At 42.3% G+C, this 19,065-nt stretch overlaps 1 protein-coding gene across 1 annotated transcript in view; it reads right to left on the bottom strand.

The window, feature by feature from the left end:
- LOC130550120 (calcium/calmodulin-dependent protein kinase type II subunit alpha-like) overlaps positions 1-19,065 on the bottom strand; it is a 105,074-nt gene that overhangs the window by 31,058 nt on the left and 54,951 nt on the right. The window contains exons 6-7 of the mRNA XM_057327499.1: positions 777-849; positions 563-665 (exon numbers count right to left, since the gene is read on the bottom strand). Of these exons, the coding sequence (XP_057183482.1) occupies positions 563-665; positions 777-849 (176 nt within the window). The remainder of the gene's footprint in view (positions 1-562; positions 666-776; positions 850-19,065) is intronic.

The raw sequence follows: 19,065 nt of genomic DNA on the forward strand, positions 1-19,065 counted from the left end.
TTTTAGATTTAGACACAAGTATTCAGAAGAAAAAATTTGATTGTAATTCTTCTGATTCAGAAGAATTCAGATTCCTCTGATTGCCATGTTTTGGGAGTTACAGTAGAATATGTGAAAGGCCTTATTTTATTGCCACCTAAAGTCCAAAAGATGGTCTGCAAAAGCAAAAGAGATCCACCACGTATCAGATTAAAACATGAGAGCATGCTGTAAGTGTAATTCTGGCAGATATATGTCTATCAATGTGTCATTCTCTATTTGGTACGTCTGTCAATTTAGGATTTACATAAACTGCCTTGAAATTTGTCCACTGTGATTGTGGCCATACTTACACTATGTCTACACTGGATGCAGGTGGTGTGATGCAAAGTGATGCTACAAAAGACAAAAGAGCAAGGCATTTGTCACGCGGTCCAGTGCAGAACGCATTACTGTTTATGGTGGGTTCTATGGTCTTTTAACGTGTGGCGCTGCTCATGGTGTAGACACGGTGTTATTCTCATAATCCCGCTCTTCTTTTATTGATATAATGTTGTATGCTGGCAAAATGATCAGGCTTTACCAAACCAGGCCTGTTGTTCCCCTTCAACCTCAATTGCAAGGCCAAAATCTGCTAACTTCACAGCTGCGCCTTTGGATTTGGAAGCCAATAGCAGGTTCTCAGGCTAAAAAATGGAAACAAATGTTCACAACAAACAAAGTTTGACTTAATAATAATTGTATAAAAACTGGTATGAAAAGTTTAAAAGATAAGTTATTGAAATACTAAAATGTACCTTTAGGTCTCTGTGCACAACACCCATCTGATGGCAATGAAGTACTGCCTCCAGAATCTGCTGAATGCAATGGCTGCATACAAAAGCAAAATAAATAATACAAATATTTATTATTTTAATATTTTGCATTACTCTAGGTAGTTCTTTTGTTGCATACTTTTTAAATGTATAGTATTGTATATTTATATGGGTGTTTCTGTAACTACGGACCCTTTTGACTCTCCAAAATAAATAAAAAAATCAACCCCTGTGAATTTTAATTTTAATAATCAGAGTCTGAAATACATATTATAAGATAAAAAAAATAGCAAAGAGTCATTAAGATTTTAATCTGGAACATGTTTATTTTTATTTTTTTATAAAAATATAAAATTTGTACACCTTAAAAATAAAGACATGTTGCGGAAATTACATTTTTGCTATTATTGCAGCTAGAAAGGTCTACTAAATTAGTTTTGACTCTTAGTATCTTAATATACAAGAATTAAATGGTAATATATATTTATTTTTAAAATGTATTTCAAAGTACAGAATTACTAAGCTGTATGGTAAGAACACACATAAATACTGACACAGAAAAGATGACATTTACCTTATATTTTTGGGATCTTGTGAGTGAGGTAGTGAGGTGGCCTAATCTGTCAGCAATGTGCTAATTTCTGTTTCAATAGAAACTAGACTTGTTTTTCTTTGATAAAATGTCATAAAATCTTTTTTTCATTGTTGCGGTAAGGACTCCGTTCCATATACGGAACATCTGAGTTTACGGTTTGTTTTGCATGTGAATTCTTATTTTATCATGATAAACTATATATTGTTGTAAAAGGTCTAAGCCTCTAGAAAACATATGTCATCACTGTTTTATAAAATAAAATATGTAGAAGGAGTAATCTTTTTATAAATGGCAAGAGTGTGCTTCAAAAAATATATGTCCTGCTAAATGACATTGTTCCGCCAGTAGAACGTTTACATTTACTTCAATATTTGACTGTCTAATTTTTCATTGTCTTTTCATGTGAAGAATTAAAAAAAATTAAAAAGAAGAATCTCAATGTCTGTTGTGGTGTCCAATGTCAGATCAAAATCAAAGGTTGCCCCTTTAGGATTATTGTGGTACTGCAGCTAAAACACCCACAGAAGACATCATTTGGTCTATCAAGCTTAAACTTCATAAAAAACTGGTGGTACTTGGGACTTTGACCTTTTGATGTTTTTAGGCTGAAACGCATAGATTTTTAATGTTTTTTTAAAATAAAACCTAAACATGATATTTTTATAGTTTGTTATAGCAATAAATATAAACTAAAATAACTTTTTTTTGTAAAAAATAACCAGGAATAATCTTCCAAGTGTCTTCTTTAAAATGAACTGTACTCCAAAGCATTCATGAGTTACAACCATTTTAATTCCAACAGTGCATTTTCATGTGTAGGCTAAAAAAGGGTGGTGCCAGGTAACAGGTTAAAGGGGTCATATGGCCCGAATACGTGTTTTTATGTGTCTTTGGTGTGTTATAAGTTGCCCATGTATGTATTAGACACGTAAAATTGCAAAAATTAAAGTGTCAGAAAAAAAGATGCATTCTATCTAAAAGCGAATGCTCACCCAGACTGCCTGAAACGCCTTGTGTAACCACACCCCCAACCCCACGAATGTACGTCATTTCATGGTATGACTTGACTAAGACCGCCCAAATGTAAACGCAAGTAAGGTGGGCATACTTGTAAATCTCATTGTATCGTCGCAGCCATGTCGTGGAGACGCTGTGTGTTTCGTTGTGAAAAGAAAGCCTCTTTGTTTGCCCTTCCAAAAGATGAGACAACTAAAAACTAATGGTTACATTTTATTTACAATACTGTGCTGTCAGGTCTCGGGTCTGATCACCTGCTTGTTTTGTCTGTTTCGTCTGTGTTTTGGTTTTTGTTGAACACATGGGTTGTTGTGACAGCCACCCATGTGTTCTGAGTCCTCGTATGTGTGCCCCGCCCCCTCGTTACTCTTTTTTCCTCACACCGGGTTTCACTTTTGCTAATCCTTCCACACCTGTTCCCTATTCCGCTATCACTCTCTGTTCTATTTAAACCTCCGCTTGTTTCTGTCTTGTGTCAGTCCGTTAGTTTTTCTAGCACGGTGACGCCCTGCCGTCTTATCTAGTCTAGTCCTGTCTTGCTCTCCAGTCACGAGAAAGTCTTGTCCTGTTTTAGGCTCCAGTGCTACTCGAGGTCTGCACGGTGTTCTCCTTACCCTCTACCCGCAGATCGCTGCCTCGACGGCCACGGCTTCCGGGTTTCCTCGTATGTTCGGGGATCGCTCTTCTCATCCCAGACCCACTGGCATTGCTGCTGTTTCCCTCCTTTCTAAAGGACTCCGCTCCAGCAGCATCGCGGCCACCCTCCTTCCCGTGGCACGGGTGCACCGCTCGCATCGGGCGGACACAACGTCTCGTGGAGAGAGATTGTCTCTGGGGAACGTGAACTTGCTTCATTTGGATTACTTCCTCATTTGGACTGTTTGCCTAGTGGATTGCAACATCTAAACCTACAACTTGCTTATTAGACCCCATACTAACTAAATTATTAAAAGAGTTATTACCCGTTGCAATTGAGCCCATTTATAACATTATCAACTCGTCAATTAATCTAGGCCATGTCCCAGGACCCTTTAAACTGGCCGTCATTAAGCCTCTTATCAAGAAACCAAACTTAGACCCCAATGAACTAGGAAACTATAGACCGATTTCAAATCTCCCTTACCTGTCTAAAATACTAGAAAAAGTAGTGTCCACTCAGTTGTGCTCTTTCTTACAAAATAATGACATACACGAAAAATTCCAGTCAGGCTTTAGACCGCATCATAGTACTGAAACTGCGCTCGTTAAAATTACAAACGACCTGCTTATAGCATCAGATAAAGGTAACATCTCACTCCTAGTCCTGCTCGACCTTAGTGCTGCGTTCGATACTGTAGACCATAAAATACTTCTAGATCGCTTACACAATTATACCGGTATTCAGGGACAGGCACTACAATGGTTCAGATCTTACTTATCAGACAGACATCAATTTGTCCATTTAAATGGGGAATCATCAAATCTAACGCAAGTAAATTATGGATTACCTCAGGGATCGGTTTTAGGACCCTTGCTATTCTCCATATACATGCTGCCCCTTGGAAACATTATTAGAAAACATGGAATTAGCTTCCACTGTTATGCAGATGATACTCAGCTATATATCTCATCAAGACCAGATGATTCCTTCCAACTATCCAAATTGGCAGAGTGCATCGACGATATAAAGCATTGGATGACTTGTAATTTCCTTCTTTTAAATTCTAATAAAACAGAAATATTACTTATCGGACCAAAGACACGTGAGCAGAATATTTCGGATTATGACCTGCAAATTGAAGGCTGCACTGTTACTCCAACAAATACAGTTAAAGACCTTGGCGTTATATTAGACAGCAACCTGTCATTTAAAAATCACATCTCAAATGTCACAAAAACAGCCTTCTTCCACCTTAGAAATGTTGCCAAATTGCGAAATATTTTATGTGTGGCTGACGCAGAGAAGCTTATTCATGCATTTGTGACCTCAAGACTTGACTACTGTAATGCACTGCTTAGTGGTTGTCCTGCAGCATCAATAAACAAACTACAGTTAGTTCAGAATGCAGCTGCCAGAGTTCTAACCAGGTCCAGAAAATACGATCACATAACCCCAATGTTATCAACCCTTCACTGGTTACCCATTAAGTATCGTATTGACTTTAAAGTTCTTTTAATTACTTATAAAGCCTTAAACGGTTTAGCCCCTACCTACATAACAGAGCTTCTACCACACTACAACCCATCACGCTCTCTAAGATCTCAAAACTCCAGACTTTTGATAACACCTAGAATAACTAAATCCACCAAAGGGGGTAGAGCTTTCTCATACGTAGCACCTAAACTCTGGAATAGCCTCCCCGATACTATTCGAGGGTCAGACACACTCTCCCAATTTAAATCTAGATTAAAGACACATCTTTTCAGCCAAGCATTCACTAATACATAGCTAATGAACAGCAGCTACGCTAATTATTCTCTTTCTGTTTCTGCCCTCGCCTCGGGATGCCCATCCCGAGGTAGGGAGAGATTCCGCCAGGCCCAGATGAACGTCATATGCCCATCCACAACTAGAGATTACGCCAGCTACATCGGAAAATCCCGTGCCATCCTCCTGCGAGAGCCTGCGGACTGACTGACCATCCAGCTCCATCCAAGGCAATTCCATCACCACCCAAGAAAAAGGCGACCATCTGGCCGGCCCAGCTCAGACAATTCCATCCCCAACCGAGAGCAAAGACGGACTACCTGTCACATAAATGCTAAATTTACAATACTTGGTATTTAATGCTAAACTTACATCACACGACAGCAGTTTGAAGTTATGGCTGCACTCAGTGACTTTGATTGGAGGTAGCTGGGTGGGTGTTGTAGGGAGTGGGGGGGCTTGTTGGTTGTGGTTCGGGGCGTTTCATTTGTTGGGACTGTGTGGGTCTGGTCTGGTTGGTCTTGTTTTGTGGTCGATGTCGGACAACAGAGGAATAAAGTTAATTATGCCATTACTATTTTTCCCTGGTTGTTCCTCTGTTGTCTGTTGTTGATCGCGGAATGGGACCGGGTTGGACCTGCACGGTTTCGGCGGGTGGGGCTTCCTGGGTCGCGGCTCGTGGGCTCTCCCTGTTCTTCGTGGACGTTGCTCGGTGGCTTTGGTCGGGGTCACTGAGTGCAGCTATGACACGTCAGAGGAGATCTGGCCCTCCCGGCTGAGCCTGGTTTCTCCCGAGGTTTTTTTTTCTCCATTATTCAGCATTGGAGTTTGGGTTCCTCGCCACAGCAGAGCAGTGCAGTGTTGGCTTGCTCACCGGGAGACTGCATTTATTTATTTATTTATTCATTTATTTATTAGATATTATTTATTATAATGATCTTGCTTGGTCTATAAACACCATGCACTGTGCTGTGTTTTACCTTTCTGTGTTTTTCTTATTTGCTCCTGTAAAGCTGCTTTGGAACAATGCACATTGTGAAAAGCGCTATATAAATAAAATTGAATTGAATTGAATTGAATAGTGGATGACTCTTTCGTTTGGATTTTATTACCTACTGGATTATACTTTTATTTGGATTTTTTGTTCACCTGGTGGATTACTCTTTCGTACCATTGTGGCCGTTTTTTGTTGTCTGACTTCACCTGTTAGGCCACTGCCCCCTTTTTGATCATTTGTCCTCTCTCCCTGGCCGAGCGCTCGAGCCTAGTCGAACTCTGATATCCCTGTCTGGTATTTTTGGTTGATCTCTTGTTGTTTTTGGTGTTGCAAATAAATGCTACATTTTGCACCCTGCATCTGTCTCCAAAGCATATCTCGGCCGTGACAGAACGGACTGACCACGATGGAGTCAGCAGGGGCAGAGACTCTCCGTACGGCGCTCGGGCAGCAGGGAGCCCTGCTGGGGCAACAGGCCACCCAACTCAATGCTACCGTGCTGGAGGTGAGGGCCATCAACTCCCAGATGGCGGAGCTCGCGGCTCGGCCCGAGGAGATTCGGCTAGATCCAACCATTCGAGCCGCCATCCGACCAGAACCTGAGCTGCACGTCAATAACCCCCCCGTGTACGATGATGATCCCAATTCGTGCCAGGCATTCCTGTCCCAGTGTGCCTTGGTTTTCGCTCTTCAGCCACGACGATATGCTTCTGAAGCAGCCAAGGTGGCTTATGTTCTTACCGTACTCTCCGGTCGTGCCCGAGAATGGGGAGTGGCCGTGTGGAACGCCAAGGCCCCGTTTTGTGCCGCCTTTGAGGAATTCCGGAAGGAGATGAGCAAGCTGTTCGACCGCTCTATCCAGGGCGATGAGGCAGCCGCTCAGTTATCCCGCTTAACCCAGAAGGGGGGATCGGTGACAGACTATGCGATCCGCCTCAGGACACTAGCAGCAGGATGTGACTGGAATGAGAGCGCACTGCGCGCTCGCTTTCTCGAGGGACTCGACCACGCCATCGCCGACGAATTGGCCGCCCTGGTGATGCCAGGCAGCCTTGAGTCCCTCATCAACCTTGCCCTCCGGGTAGAGAGCCGCCTCGCTCTCCGCCGTCAGCGTCATCTCACCAGCTCCTCCTGGCGCTCCCAGCCCTCGCTGACCACCGAGGAACCTTCTGCACCCACCTCAGTCTCGGAGCCCATGCAGCTGGGGCATCTGCGTCTTACCCCTCAACAGAAGCAGAAACGTCTCGCCCAGGGTCTCTGCTTATATTGTGGAAAGCCAGGTCACTTTGCCAGGTCACTTTGCCTTCCATCAAAAGCCAACGCCCACCAGTAATGCGGGGAGTCCTGGTCGGTGTCATTCCCTGTGCAACTTCTCCGTCTAGTCGTCCCCAGCTGCCTTTCCGGCTATTGTTCCAGGGTACCATGCACTTCGGTCACGCCCTACTTGATTCTGGGGCGGAGGGTAATTTTCTGGATGCCACTACAGCCCAAGAGTGGGGGATTCCAGTCGTCCCCATCGCTGAACCCATAGCCTGGTCGCTCGCTGGCAGCCTCCTTTCGACTATTACTTACGTCACCCCTTGTGTAAGTCTGTCTTTGTCTGGGAACCACTGTGAAAGTATTGTGCTGTACATCATCGAGTCCCCTGCGAACCCATTAGTTCTGGGGCATCCTTGGCTTGTACAGCACAATCCTCACGTGGATTGGAAGACTAACTCTGTGTTAGCCTGGAGCCCGTCCTGTCATGTGTCCTGTCTGGGTCCGGCCTCTTCTCCTGTCTCTGTGTCTTGTGTTCCACAGGTGCAGGCCTCTGACCTTGCCGGTGTCCCGGTGGAGTACCACGATCTCAGCACGGTGTTCAGCAGGTCCCGGGCCACCTCTCTTCTGCCGCATCGCCCCTACGACTGTGCCATAGACCTCCTCCCAGGCACTTCTCCGCCCAAGGGTCGTCTCTACTCCCTGTCCGGTCCTGAGAGAGAGGCCATGGACAAGTATATTCGGGAGTCCCTCCTGGCGGGACTCATTCGTCAGTCCTCTTCCCCTGCCGGTGCGGGGTTCTTCTTCGTTCAGAAGAAGGACGGCTCCCTATGGCCCTGTATTGATTATCGAGGTTTGAATGACATCACTGTTAAGAACAGGTACCCACTACCTCTCATGTCTTCTGCTTTTGAACTCTTGCAGGGAGCCTGGGTCTTCACTAAATTAGACCTCCGCAATGCTTATCATCTCGTCCGCATACGAGAGGGGGACGAGTGGAAGATGGCATTTAACACCCCCACGGGACACTTCGAGTATCTGGTTCTTCCTTTTGGTCTAACTAATGCTCCGGCCGTCTTCCAGCACCTTGTCAATAGCGTTCTGGGTGACATGATTAATAGATTTGTCTTTGTGTACTTGGACGACATATATTTTTTTTCCCCTCTCTCCAGGTGCACGCCCAGCACGTTAGGCAGGTCCTCCAACGTCTACTTGAGAACCAGTTGTTCGTTAAGGCGGAGAATTCCATGCCGAGTCTGTTACGTTCCTTGGCCATATCATTTCTTCGCAAGGCATCAAAGCGGACCCTGCCAAGATAAGAGCTGTCGCCGAATGGCCCATCCCCGACTCTCGCAAAGCACTGCAGTGCTTCCTGGGTTTCGCCAACTTTTATCGGCGATTCATCAGGAACTTCGGCCAAACTGCCGCACCTCTCACCGCGTTGACCTCCACTAAAGTACCCTTCAGGTGGAATCGAGATGCTCAGGCAGCCTTTGACACCCTCAAGTCCCGTTTTGTCACTGCACCTGTTTTGTCTATTCCAGATCCTGCGCTCCAATTTGTTGTTGAGGTCGACTCATCAGCTGTCGGGGTCGGTGCATTTCTATCCCAGCGGTCTCCTCGTGATGGGAAGGTGCATCTGTGCGCTTTCTTCTCTCACTGCCTCAGCCCTGCAGAACGCAACTATGACATCGGTAACCGAGAGTTGTTAGCGGTGAGATTGGCTCTGGGTGAGTGCCGTCACTGGTTGGAGGGAGCAGCGCAGCCCTTCTTGGTCTGGACGGACCACAAGAATCTGGAATATATCCGTTCGGCCAAGAGGTTGAGCTCGCGCCAGGCCTGCTGGGCACTCTTCTTTGGCCGTTTTAACTTAACCCTCTCGTACCAGCCTGGGTCCAAGAACCTCAAGCCTGACGCCCTGTCTCGCCAGTTCGAGGCCACTGGGGGGAATCCCATGGCCGAGGCCATCCTACCTAAAGGGGTGGTGGTCGGAGCTCTCTCCTGGGGTATCGAGCGGTGGGTGGCAGAGGCCGGTCGAGGAGTGCAAGTGCCAGCAGAGTGCTCAGAGGGTCGGTTGTCGGTGCCGGTTGCGCTGCGATCTGATGTCCTTCGGTGGGGTCATTCATCCAGATTGGTCTGCCATCCAGGTACCCAGGGAACGTTGGCCGCCATCCGCCAACGTTTTTGGTGGTCGTCTTGGGCCGCCGATGTCAGACAGTTCGTGTTGGCCTGCCCGACGTGCGGTCAATGCAAGTCGTCCAACCGCCCTCCCGCTGGTCTGCTTCGTCCTCTGCCCATCCCCTCCCGCCCCTGGTCCCACATAGCCCTTGATTTTGTCACAGGACTTCCCCTGTCTACAACCCGAGTTCCTGGTGCTCTCAGCTCTCGTGGGTAGAGTACGCCCACAACTCTCATCCGTCAGCCGCATCAGGTATGTCCCCTTTCGAGTGCTCTGTTGGTTATAATCCTCCCATGTTTCCATCACAGGAACCCGATGCTGCAGTTCCGTCTGCTCTGGCCTTCGCCCAGCGTTGCCGACGCACCTGGGAGAGGGTCAGAGGGGTTCTGGCCCGAACAGCGAAACTGACTAAAGCAGTGGCCGATCGCCACCGTTCCTCTCCTCCAGCCTATGTGTGTGGTCAGTGGGTGTGGCTCTCCACCAAGGACCTGCCTCTCCTGGCGCCTTCTCGTAAGCTGGCACCCAGGTTCATTGGGCCATACCACATCACCAAGGTGGTTAATCCGGTGGCTGTCAGGCTCAGACTTCCTCCTTCCCTTGGTCGAGTTCACCCTGTCTTTCATGTGTCCAGGGTTAAACCTGTGTTTTCTTCACCCCTCTGCCCCAATAGCATTAGTCCCGCCCCCCCTCCTCCTTGTCTGGTGGATGGCTCTCCGACCTACTGCGTTAGGAGATTACTAGATGTTCGCCACCGCGGCAGAGGCGTTCAGTACTTGGTGGACTGGGAGGGCTATGGCACAGAGGAGAGAAGCTGGGTACCGTCCCGGGACATCCTGGACCCGTCTCTGATCGTGGACTTCTGTCGGCGACGAGGTGAACCTCCTCCTAGGGCGCCTGGGGGCATTGCTGGGGGGGGGCTACTGTCAGGTCTCGGGTCTGATCACCTGCTTGTTTTGTCTGTGTTTTGGTTTTTGTTGAACACATGGGTTGTTGTGACAGCCACCCATGTGTTCTGAGTCCGCATATGTGTGCCCCGACCCCTTGTTACTCTTTTTTCCTCACACCGGGTTTTGCTAATCCTTCCACACCTGTTCCTTATTCCTAAACCTCCACTTGTTTCTGTCTTGTGTCAGTCCGTTAGTTTTTCTAGCACGGTGACGCCCTGCCGTCTTATCTAGTCTAGTCCTGTCGTGCTCTCCAGTCACGAGAAAGTCTTGTCCTGTTTTAGGCTCCAGTGCTACTCAAGGTCTGCATGGTGTTCTCCTTACCCTCTACCCGCAGATCGCTGCCTCGACGGCCACGGCTTCCGGGTTTCCTCGTATGGTCGGGGATCGCTCTTCTCATCCCAGACCCACTGGCATTGCTGCTGTTTCCCTCCTTTCTAAAGGACTCCGCTCCAGCAGCATCGCGGCCACTCTCCTTCCCGTGGCGCGGGTGCACCGCTCGCATCGGGCGGACGCAATGTCTCGTGGAGAGAGATTGTCTCTGGGGAACGTGAACTTCCTTCATTTGGATTACTCCCTCATTTGGACTGTTTGCCTAGTAGATGACTCTTTCGTTTGGATTTTATTACCTACTGGATTATACTTTCATTTGGATTTTTTGTTCACCTGGTGGATTACTCTTTTGGACCATTGTGGCCATTTTTTGTTCCCTGACTTCACCTGTTAGGCCACTGCCCCCTTTTTGATCATCTGTCCTCTCTCCCTGGCCGAGCGCTCGAGCCTAGTCGAACTCTGATATCCCTGTCTGGTAATTTTGGTTGATCTCTTGTTGTTTTTGGTGTTGCAAATAAATGCTACATTTTGCACCCTGCATCTGTCTCCAAAGCGTATCTTGGCCGTGACACTGTGCCACAACAGTACAATCCGAATATTCAAGTGTGTGCAGCGCAATTCACAGATGATTGCTTCATGAACCTGGGAGAGATCAAGGCTGGCTGTGCATGAACGCTTTGGTTAAAAAGTGGGCCAATTCCAACCATTACAACTTCGCAAGGACAGTCTGGCGCTTCAGATTTGCAGCCTGTAAGTATATTTTCATTGTAAAAGACTTTGTTACAGACTAACGCGAGTTGAGTTTGTTGTGTGTTTGTGATCTGCAAATGCAGACACGCGTACCTAATAATCAGTAATTATGTTCCACCTAGAGGCAACAAATGTCGTGTTTATAACGGGGTTTATTGAGTCATGACGAGACATGGCGTAACACTGGTTGATCACTAACAGCAAATCTTTATAACGTTGTATATAAAAGGTAAAACAGTTAGCTATTGTTTTTAACTATTTAACATAATACTTAAAAAAAAAACTTTACCAATCCTTTACATCCTGCTCAAGTCGCGCTGGCAAAGTTGATGTATCGGCTTGATCATCTTCATTTTTCGGATCAGATTCGGGCTCGAATTGTTTAGGAAAGTACCAATGACATTTTATCACCTGTCAGTACAATTGCTTGGGAATATGATGTTCGGAATATGGTAAGAGGCATTACATTTCCGTCACACGCTTGCAGTATTCGACCAATCACTACGCACTTGTTAACTGGCCAATCGTAGCACACCTCGCTTTTCAGAGCGATGAGCTTTGTAAAAAATCTGCACGTTTCAGAGAGACGGGGCAAAGAAGAGATACAAACATGCACGGTATGTGGAAAATACAGCATTTTTTAACCTTAAATCGTGTAGACACATTGAATTTCATCTAAAACAAACGATAATATTCGTTTAAGCCCTGTCATTTGACCCCTATAAAGAAATCCTAAAAATAATCAGTAAATAATACAAAGAAATTTAAGATGCTATAAATTAAAATGTATATTAAACAATTCCATTTGAAATAATGTCAAAATTTAATTAAATTATCTTATTTTACGTATCTTAACATTGTGACCAGAGTTGTGGAACATGAACAAAATGGTGTTTGGACCTATAAATGCTGCATAATTTTATATTAAATCACATTAATTTTTTATTATATTTTTGTCAAGGTATGTAATGACACTGTGAATGAATAAAGCGTTATATAACAAATTTTGACATAAATATAAAATTTCACTGCTGAGACTTGCCCATGGTTGCAGAAACACACATATATTTTATGCTTTATAAATATATGCTTTATTCTTTACTAGTACATCTAAGGCAGAATAATAGGGGGGAATAAAAGCAGATTCATAAAAGCAGTGGACCCAGGGTTCGAATTGAGGGGGGTCTGGGGTGGTCCCGGACCCCTCATAAGCCTTAAGGGACCTCTCATAAGGTCTAAAATAGTGAACTTGGGGGGTCCCCTGGTTTTTCATTAAAACTAGACAACTAAAAACACAAAATAATTCTTTTTACAAATTATCATGCTAAAACAAAACAATTTTGTCCATTATTTGTACAAATTTCATAAAACTAAAATGTAATTTTTATCTGAAAACTCCATGCATGCTCAAGCGCGCCACACAGTGTTCAATGAAGACATGTACAGAGATGTCGCAGCTCATATTGAAAGCGTTTATCTTAAAACTTTACAGTTAGCCTAGTATAATTTTGATGCACAAGTCTTTCTTTATGTACGATGTTATCTCACATCGTCAAAACAGATGCGACGCTGTACTGAGCCACTAAAGGGACATACAGTTGGTGGAAAAATAGGAAAGGAAGTGAAAATATTTTAAATATTTGCGTAAATAAGTGTGTTCCTTTGCAAAACTTTTGCATTTCCCCAAGAATATTTTTCTTTCCCTCAGAAAACTTTCGCATTCACCAGAGATTATTTTGCGCTCCCTTCTGCAAACATGAGCTCCGACTTTGACGAGAAGGCTTCTGCTTTTGCCCACAGGAATGACATTCGTTTTTCTTATCCTGCATTGGTTCATATGGATTATTTCATATACTTGATCTACATTATCAGGAGTTATCACGTTTAAAATGCTCATACGCTTCTGCAGGAGGTGACGCGTCCTCTCCCTCAGTGGCTCCAATTATTTTTTTAATATTTCAAAAAAAAGGGAAAAGGACCGCATTACAATAATATAAAGAACAAGTATGAAAGGACAAGAAAAAAATAAGGAAAATAAGAGGACAGGAAAATCTCACTTAGTAAGAAAATGTTATCATACATTTTGAAAAACTTGTTATTCTTATTGCTATAAATAAATTTAAGAGATTTTACAATGAGTGAAATCTCAGCAAGAAAGACATCAAACCTAGGCAAAATCTTATTAAAAAAATCTAGGCTACAATGCAAAATAAAAAAAATAACAGCAAGATCGAAAGCATGGTCACAGCAAAAAACAAAGAAATATGTCTTTTAATCTCTACCTCATGTGGATCTCTTTTAATGGATTATCAACATGTTAAGGACATTTATGCGTGTAATGTGGTCAAATTACTACAATGATCCAAACTATCATTGATGCTTGTACTGGCAGCTCCGTCTGTTTTTTTTTTTGAAGACTGGTTAGGGAACCCCCCAAGAGCCTTGACACAATTCGAACACTGAGTGGACCAATTTTAATTTCAAAATTAAGTATGCTGCTGAAAACAAAGAAATGTATTTGGAAGAATGTTTGTAACCGGACAGTTCTGGGCCCTTTAAAAAATACCCGGCAGGAATCCCTTGTGACCATTTTCCTGCATATCGAACTACTATCTTCAGGATTCCTGTAGGGTATTTTGTGAGGGTTGACAACCAGAGTAGGAAAATAAACTACTGTGGAAGTCAATGTTGTCCCAGAACTGTTTAGTTTCCCACATATTTCAAAAATATTTTATTTAATGTTCTACAGAACAAAGAAATTTAAACACGTTTGCAACGACTTCAGGGTAAGTAAATGATGACAGAATTTTTTTGGGGGGGGGTGAACTGGCCTTTTAATGTTACGTCCTGAAAGCAGCTGTATAATGAAAGGGAAACATAAGGACAGGAGGTACGGAGAGTGATTTTGTTTTGCTTGTTTAAAGGCATAGTATGTGTAACGTGTAGAAACCCAGGCAAACAAGGCAGCGGATACAAATGCAGTATAAACTTTTAATGAAAATAAAACAGGACAAAACCAAAACAAGGTAATCCAGAGATTGACTACAACTGAAGACCAAGACAGAACTCCACGAAAAGCAAAGACTGACAAATGACATCTCATACTCTAGGGCTATATATACACAGGGGTAACGAGAAAACAAGACACACCTGGGGAGACAATCACAAGGGAACCAATGAACAAAAGAACTACAAAGACTACGACAATACATGAAACAGGAACTCAAAAGATACAAACTAAAAGTCCACAGAACTAATCATGGAAACGTGACAGTATGCAATTTTTGCCACTAAAGGTGGCATATTTAAAAAATAACAAACTGGAGATGAAAATCAATCCTACAGGACATACAAATCTTGTTCATGGAGCATGTAATAAAATAAAGTTTAGATGCATTCACACCATAATGTAATAACTGTAATTTCACATTTTAACCTGTCAGCGTTCACATCCTCCTAGAGATTGTAATTACAGCTAGTGGGCTCAGAGCTTTCTGAGAGCTGCAACCTCATGCAGAACCACAGAAAAATAGAGGTGTTTGTCATTGTTACAGTTGCTATAGAAACGCATAATCTCTGAGGATGTGAACAGTGTGATGGTCACGTCTCCGCAGTCGACCACGCCCCGTGCATCAGCGCTCTCACCCCGCTACACACGTTCCCGCTCACCCGAATACTAATGACTTTCACCTGCACATCATCATCCGGACACTATATGTTCTCCCTTTACCCAGTGTTTGTTGTCTGATCTAGTTGTAAATTAAGTGTTCCCAAACCTTTTTTTCCTGTGGAAGTTTACCCGTGTATTCTTGTTCCTTGGGTGTTTTTGCTCGTGATTTTTGTACCATTATGTGGATTACCTACCTTTTTGGATGTTCTTGGTTTTTGCACGTTTTTACCATGTGGATTATTATTTTGAGGATTATTATTTTGTGGATTATTCTTTTTGTTCCTGGTTCCTGTTTGTGTTATTAAACCCATTTTACCTTCACTCTACACTGCAATCCCAAACAGTTGTACTAGCTCATAACTAATAAGGTCATAACGGTCAAATGTCGTTATGCAGTTGACCAAACTATAAAGTGTTGAGCTCTGTTGAGATTTATGCCACTTTAATTGAATACGGCTCAATATTTTATAGCTAATTTGTGTGGAACACTCAAAAAGTTTAGAAACCACACAGTAGTGTCATGACGTCATGACGTTCTGGTGGGTGGGTCTTATCTCTCCCTCAGGAAAGCTGAGTCAGCCATCTTGAATTTGCCTTGATGCGGGGAAGTCTTGGCCAGCCCGTGTGGATGTGGAACACAGTTTAATTTGTTTTAATTTGTTTGCAATGTCCACTTTTATCCCCCCCGCTTCAAACCACCACCAGCTCAGTTTTTTTCATTAGTCTTATTGCCTTATTGAACAAGGGGGTATTCCAGAAAGCAGGTTATGTGAAAACTCAGAGTGAACCCTGAGATAAGGGAAACTCTGATTTATCCATTCCAGAGGGCTATTCCAGAAAGTAGGTTCAACAAACTCTGAGCCTAACCCTGAACTCTGAGTTGACTTACCCTGTGAATTGAAACTCTTGAGTTTTCAGTTCAGGACCCTCTGTTGGACGTGGTGGAGGTGAGCACATTTCATGTTCATCTACTCAGCAGGATGTTAGGACACAGATGTGTGTTAAACAGCATCTGTTGGTGGTAAAAGCTACTACAAGTTAAAATATCTACTGAATAAACTTTTACTTTGTTTAATATGTGAAATAAAAACCAAAGTGAGGAGCCATCGTGAGACTGTTTTTATATTTTATTTTTAGCCAATTTAAATGAAATAAAATAGCCTAAAATTAAATAAAATAAAACATTGAACAACATTCAACCACTTCCTCAAAGGCTAATATAAAAGAAAGTGATGTTACATTCAAAATGAAAAGACGACGGCATCTAAACATGTCTGCTTCCTGTTTTCTCCCCTGTTGCCATGGTGAATCACAGTATCAGAGCTCCATTGATGATGGCTTTTTACTAGTCATCAGGCACAAGCTCAACTCAGAGTTAACATACTCAGAGTCGACTTACCTAACTCAGATCAGCTGTTCTGGAACTGAAAACTCAGAGTTTCACTTCACAGTGTAAGTCAACTCAGAGTTCAGGGTTAGGCTTAGAGTTTGTTGAACCTTCTTTTTGAATACCCCCCATGACCGGTTTATGAAGTTCACATGAGTTGTTATTCTGCAAACTGACATGTAGAAATTACATAAATTAAAAGGTAAGTATAAAGCATTCCACTAATCAAAAAGTATGTTAACCGATGGGTGTGAAACTAACATAAGATATAAGCATATGTACAGAAAATAGTTTAAACATGTAGCTTAGTTGCAGTCTAAGTGCTAAGTGACAGTAATGTCTAGACATCATTAGCATGATTTGTATCCTTGAGGGGCTGAACTCATTCTTGTATTATTTGTGTTTTATAGTCAGCAGATGGTCCAGACCTCACTGACACACCGGTGGCTCTCCTGACAGTTGATGACACTGATGCGGCCCTCTTCAGCCCTGAGAGCATCTGTATTGTCGTGGAGGATGAAATACTTGTGAGTGGTCCCACAAATCTGGCTGACTCATTTCTACTGCTCCTTGGGTACGTCTATGCACTAAACCTACAGTAACCAAAGAATCTCGAACTTACATTCACATTTATCCACAATGTTATGATGTGTCTTGAGGACAACAAACCACTGAAAGGGCATCTAATGACGCTGAAGAATGATTTGTTCAATGAGTGAATAACTCAGAATGGATTATTTGTTGAGCTGAGTATTGAGGAAGTTTTTTTTTTTTTCCCCCTCTTTACAAATGTAATCATTTGCCTCTTACCTCAGATTTAAGATGTGACACTGTTTGCCTCTTCTACCTCAGATTTAATACATTGATTGTTAATAGATAAATTTCACAACATTGACGTATTGCCCAGCCAAAGGTTTTGTACTGAATAACTTGTGGGAAACGACTGTTCAATTCATGCACTATACATGTTTAATGTTCTGTTGCCTAATGCCTACCTTGATGCTCTACCTTGATGTTGCCAGTTTTGGCACTTACTCTTCCTTGAAGGCTGCAACTCACTTTTTTAAAATAAAACATTCAAATAGTGTTAAATGGCTCCACATTCTAATAGTTGTCATTGCTGTTGAGGATGGATTATACTTAGAATCTTATTGAATTTTATCATTAATCCTTTGTGAGTTTTTATCATAATGTTTATAGAATAATGTGAGATGGAGACCCAAAATACTGAATCTACCCTCTGTAGCAATGACCACTATCAGAATATGGCCTTTTCCTTTTGTTTTAATTTATGACAAGCACTTTGTTTTGACTGAGCTCCTTTGACTCGTGCCTTTTAAAAAGCACATTGTGTTGAATAAAAAAAATGTTAAATTGTCACTGTGGTGTCACTTTCATGTTTTCTAATATTATTAGCTGATTAGAATGTTTATTCTACTATATACTACCCTGTACAATGTCTCTTATATGTTATTATCCCCCATTTTCTGTAAAATAGTCTTTATTTTATATATGCACAATTTAGAATCTTTTAGACTGTAAATCGTATTATATTGTATTGTCATTGTGTTGAATGTCTGTACTAGAAGCTTCCAACACCAAAGAAAATTCCTTGTGTGTGCAAGCACACTTGGCAATAAAGCTCTTCTGATTCTGATTCTGATTCTGATTATAATTGTGTAGTGGGCTAACATCAGTATTTCAGTTTAGAATTCATTTTGAGTGCATGTCCCACATTTTGAGTTGAAGAATATTGAAAATTGTGAGTGTATTTCCCACATTATGAGTTGAAAAATATTGAACATTTTGAGTGAATTACTCCCTAATTATAAGTTGAGGAATATCAATATTTATAAGATAACATTGAGATAATTTAAGGCAACTATAAATGTAATTTTTATTTTATGTAAACTTAAAACATTTAAAAACATCACTAAAATATTTTTGTGTAATCTGTTACAAAATATTTTGAGTTCTGTGAATTTATTAGGGTTTACAGTGTACCACCCGTGGCATCGTCCTTAATCTGTGTACTGTTACAAACCGCTTTTAGCAAAACATCACATGTTATCATCTTAAAACAACTGTAATGATATTCCTTTTATAACTATAGCTATATAGGATCACGTGATTTTTTTTTCATTCTAGTAAATTAACCACAGGTAACATTATGGTTAATGTCGGCACCAATAGGCTTGTGGTTAGTGCCCCAACATATAGCGCTAGTGTGTTCGATTCCCGTCTCACATACATAGTCCTTTGCCAATCCCGCTCCCCTGTCTCCACCAAGCACTTTCCTTTCAGCTCTCTGCATCATTTTCAAAAAGGTTGACTTACAATTTATGTACAGTATATTACATACGGTATTTAAATTATGTTATTTGTCTAAGCACAAACCAAATGCAATAATACTAGTGATGCACTGAAATAAAGATTCTGGGCCGAAACCGAAAATTTTGGATGCACTTGGCCGAAAACGATACCGAAAACGGCTATATTTAAAAATATATATCTTTTTTTCCTTTAAGAATGCAGCTTAATAAGAAAAAACTACAAATCAATAAAGTAATCAAACTTTTATTGACAGTAAAATAAAGTTTGCCAGAAAATACTTTTAACAGTAACAAAAGTTTATATTCTTTAAGTTCTATTTAATGGCAAATTTAACAGTTTTTTAACAATTATGCAAAAAACAATTATTATCTGCAAAACTGCACTCAAATAATAAACAACAC

This window comes from Triplophysa rosa, unplaced genomic scaffold (genome assembly GCF_024868665.1).
Source record: "Triplophysa rosa unplaced genomic scaffold, Trosa_1v2 scaffold23_ERROPOS4800000, whole genome shotgun sequence".
NCBI classification, from domain to species: domain Eukaryota; kingdom Metazoa; phylum Chordata; class Actinopteri; order Cypriniformes; family Nemacheilidae; genus Triplophysa; species Triplophysa rosa.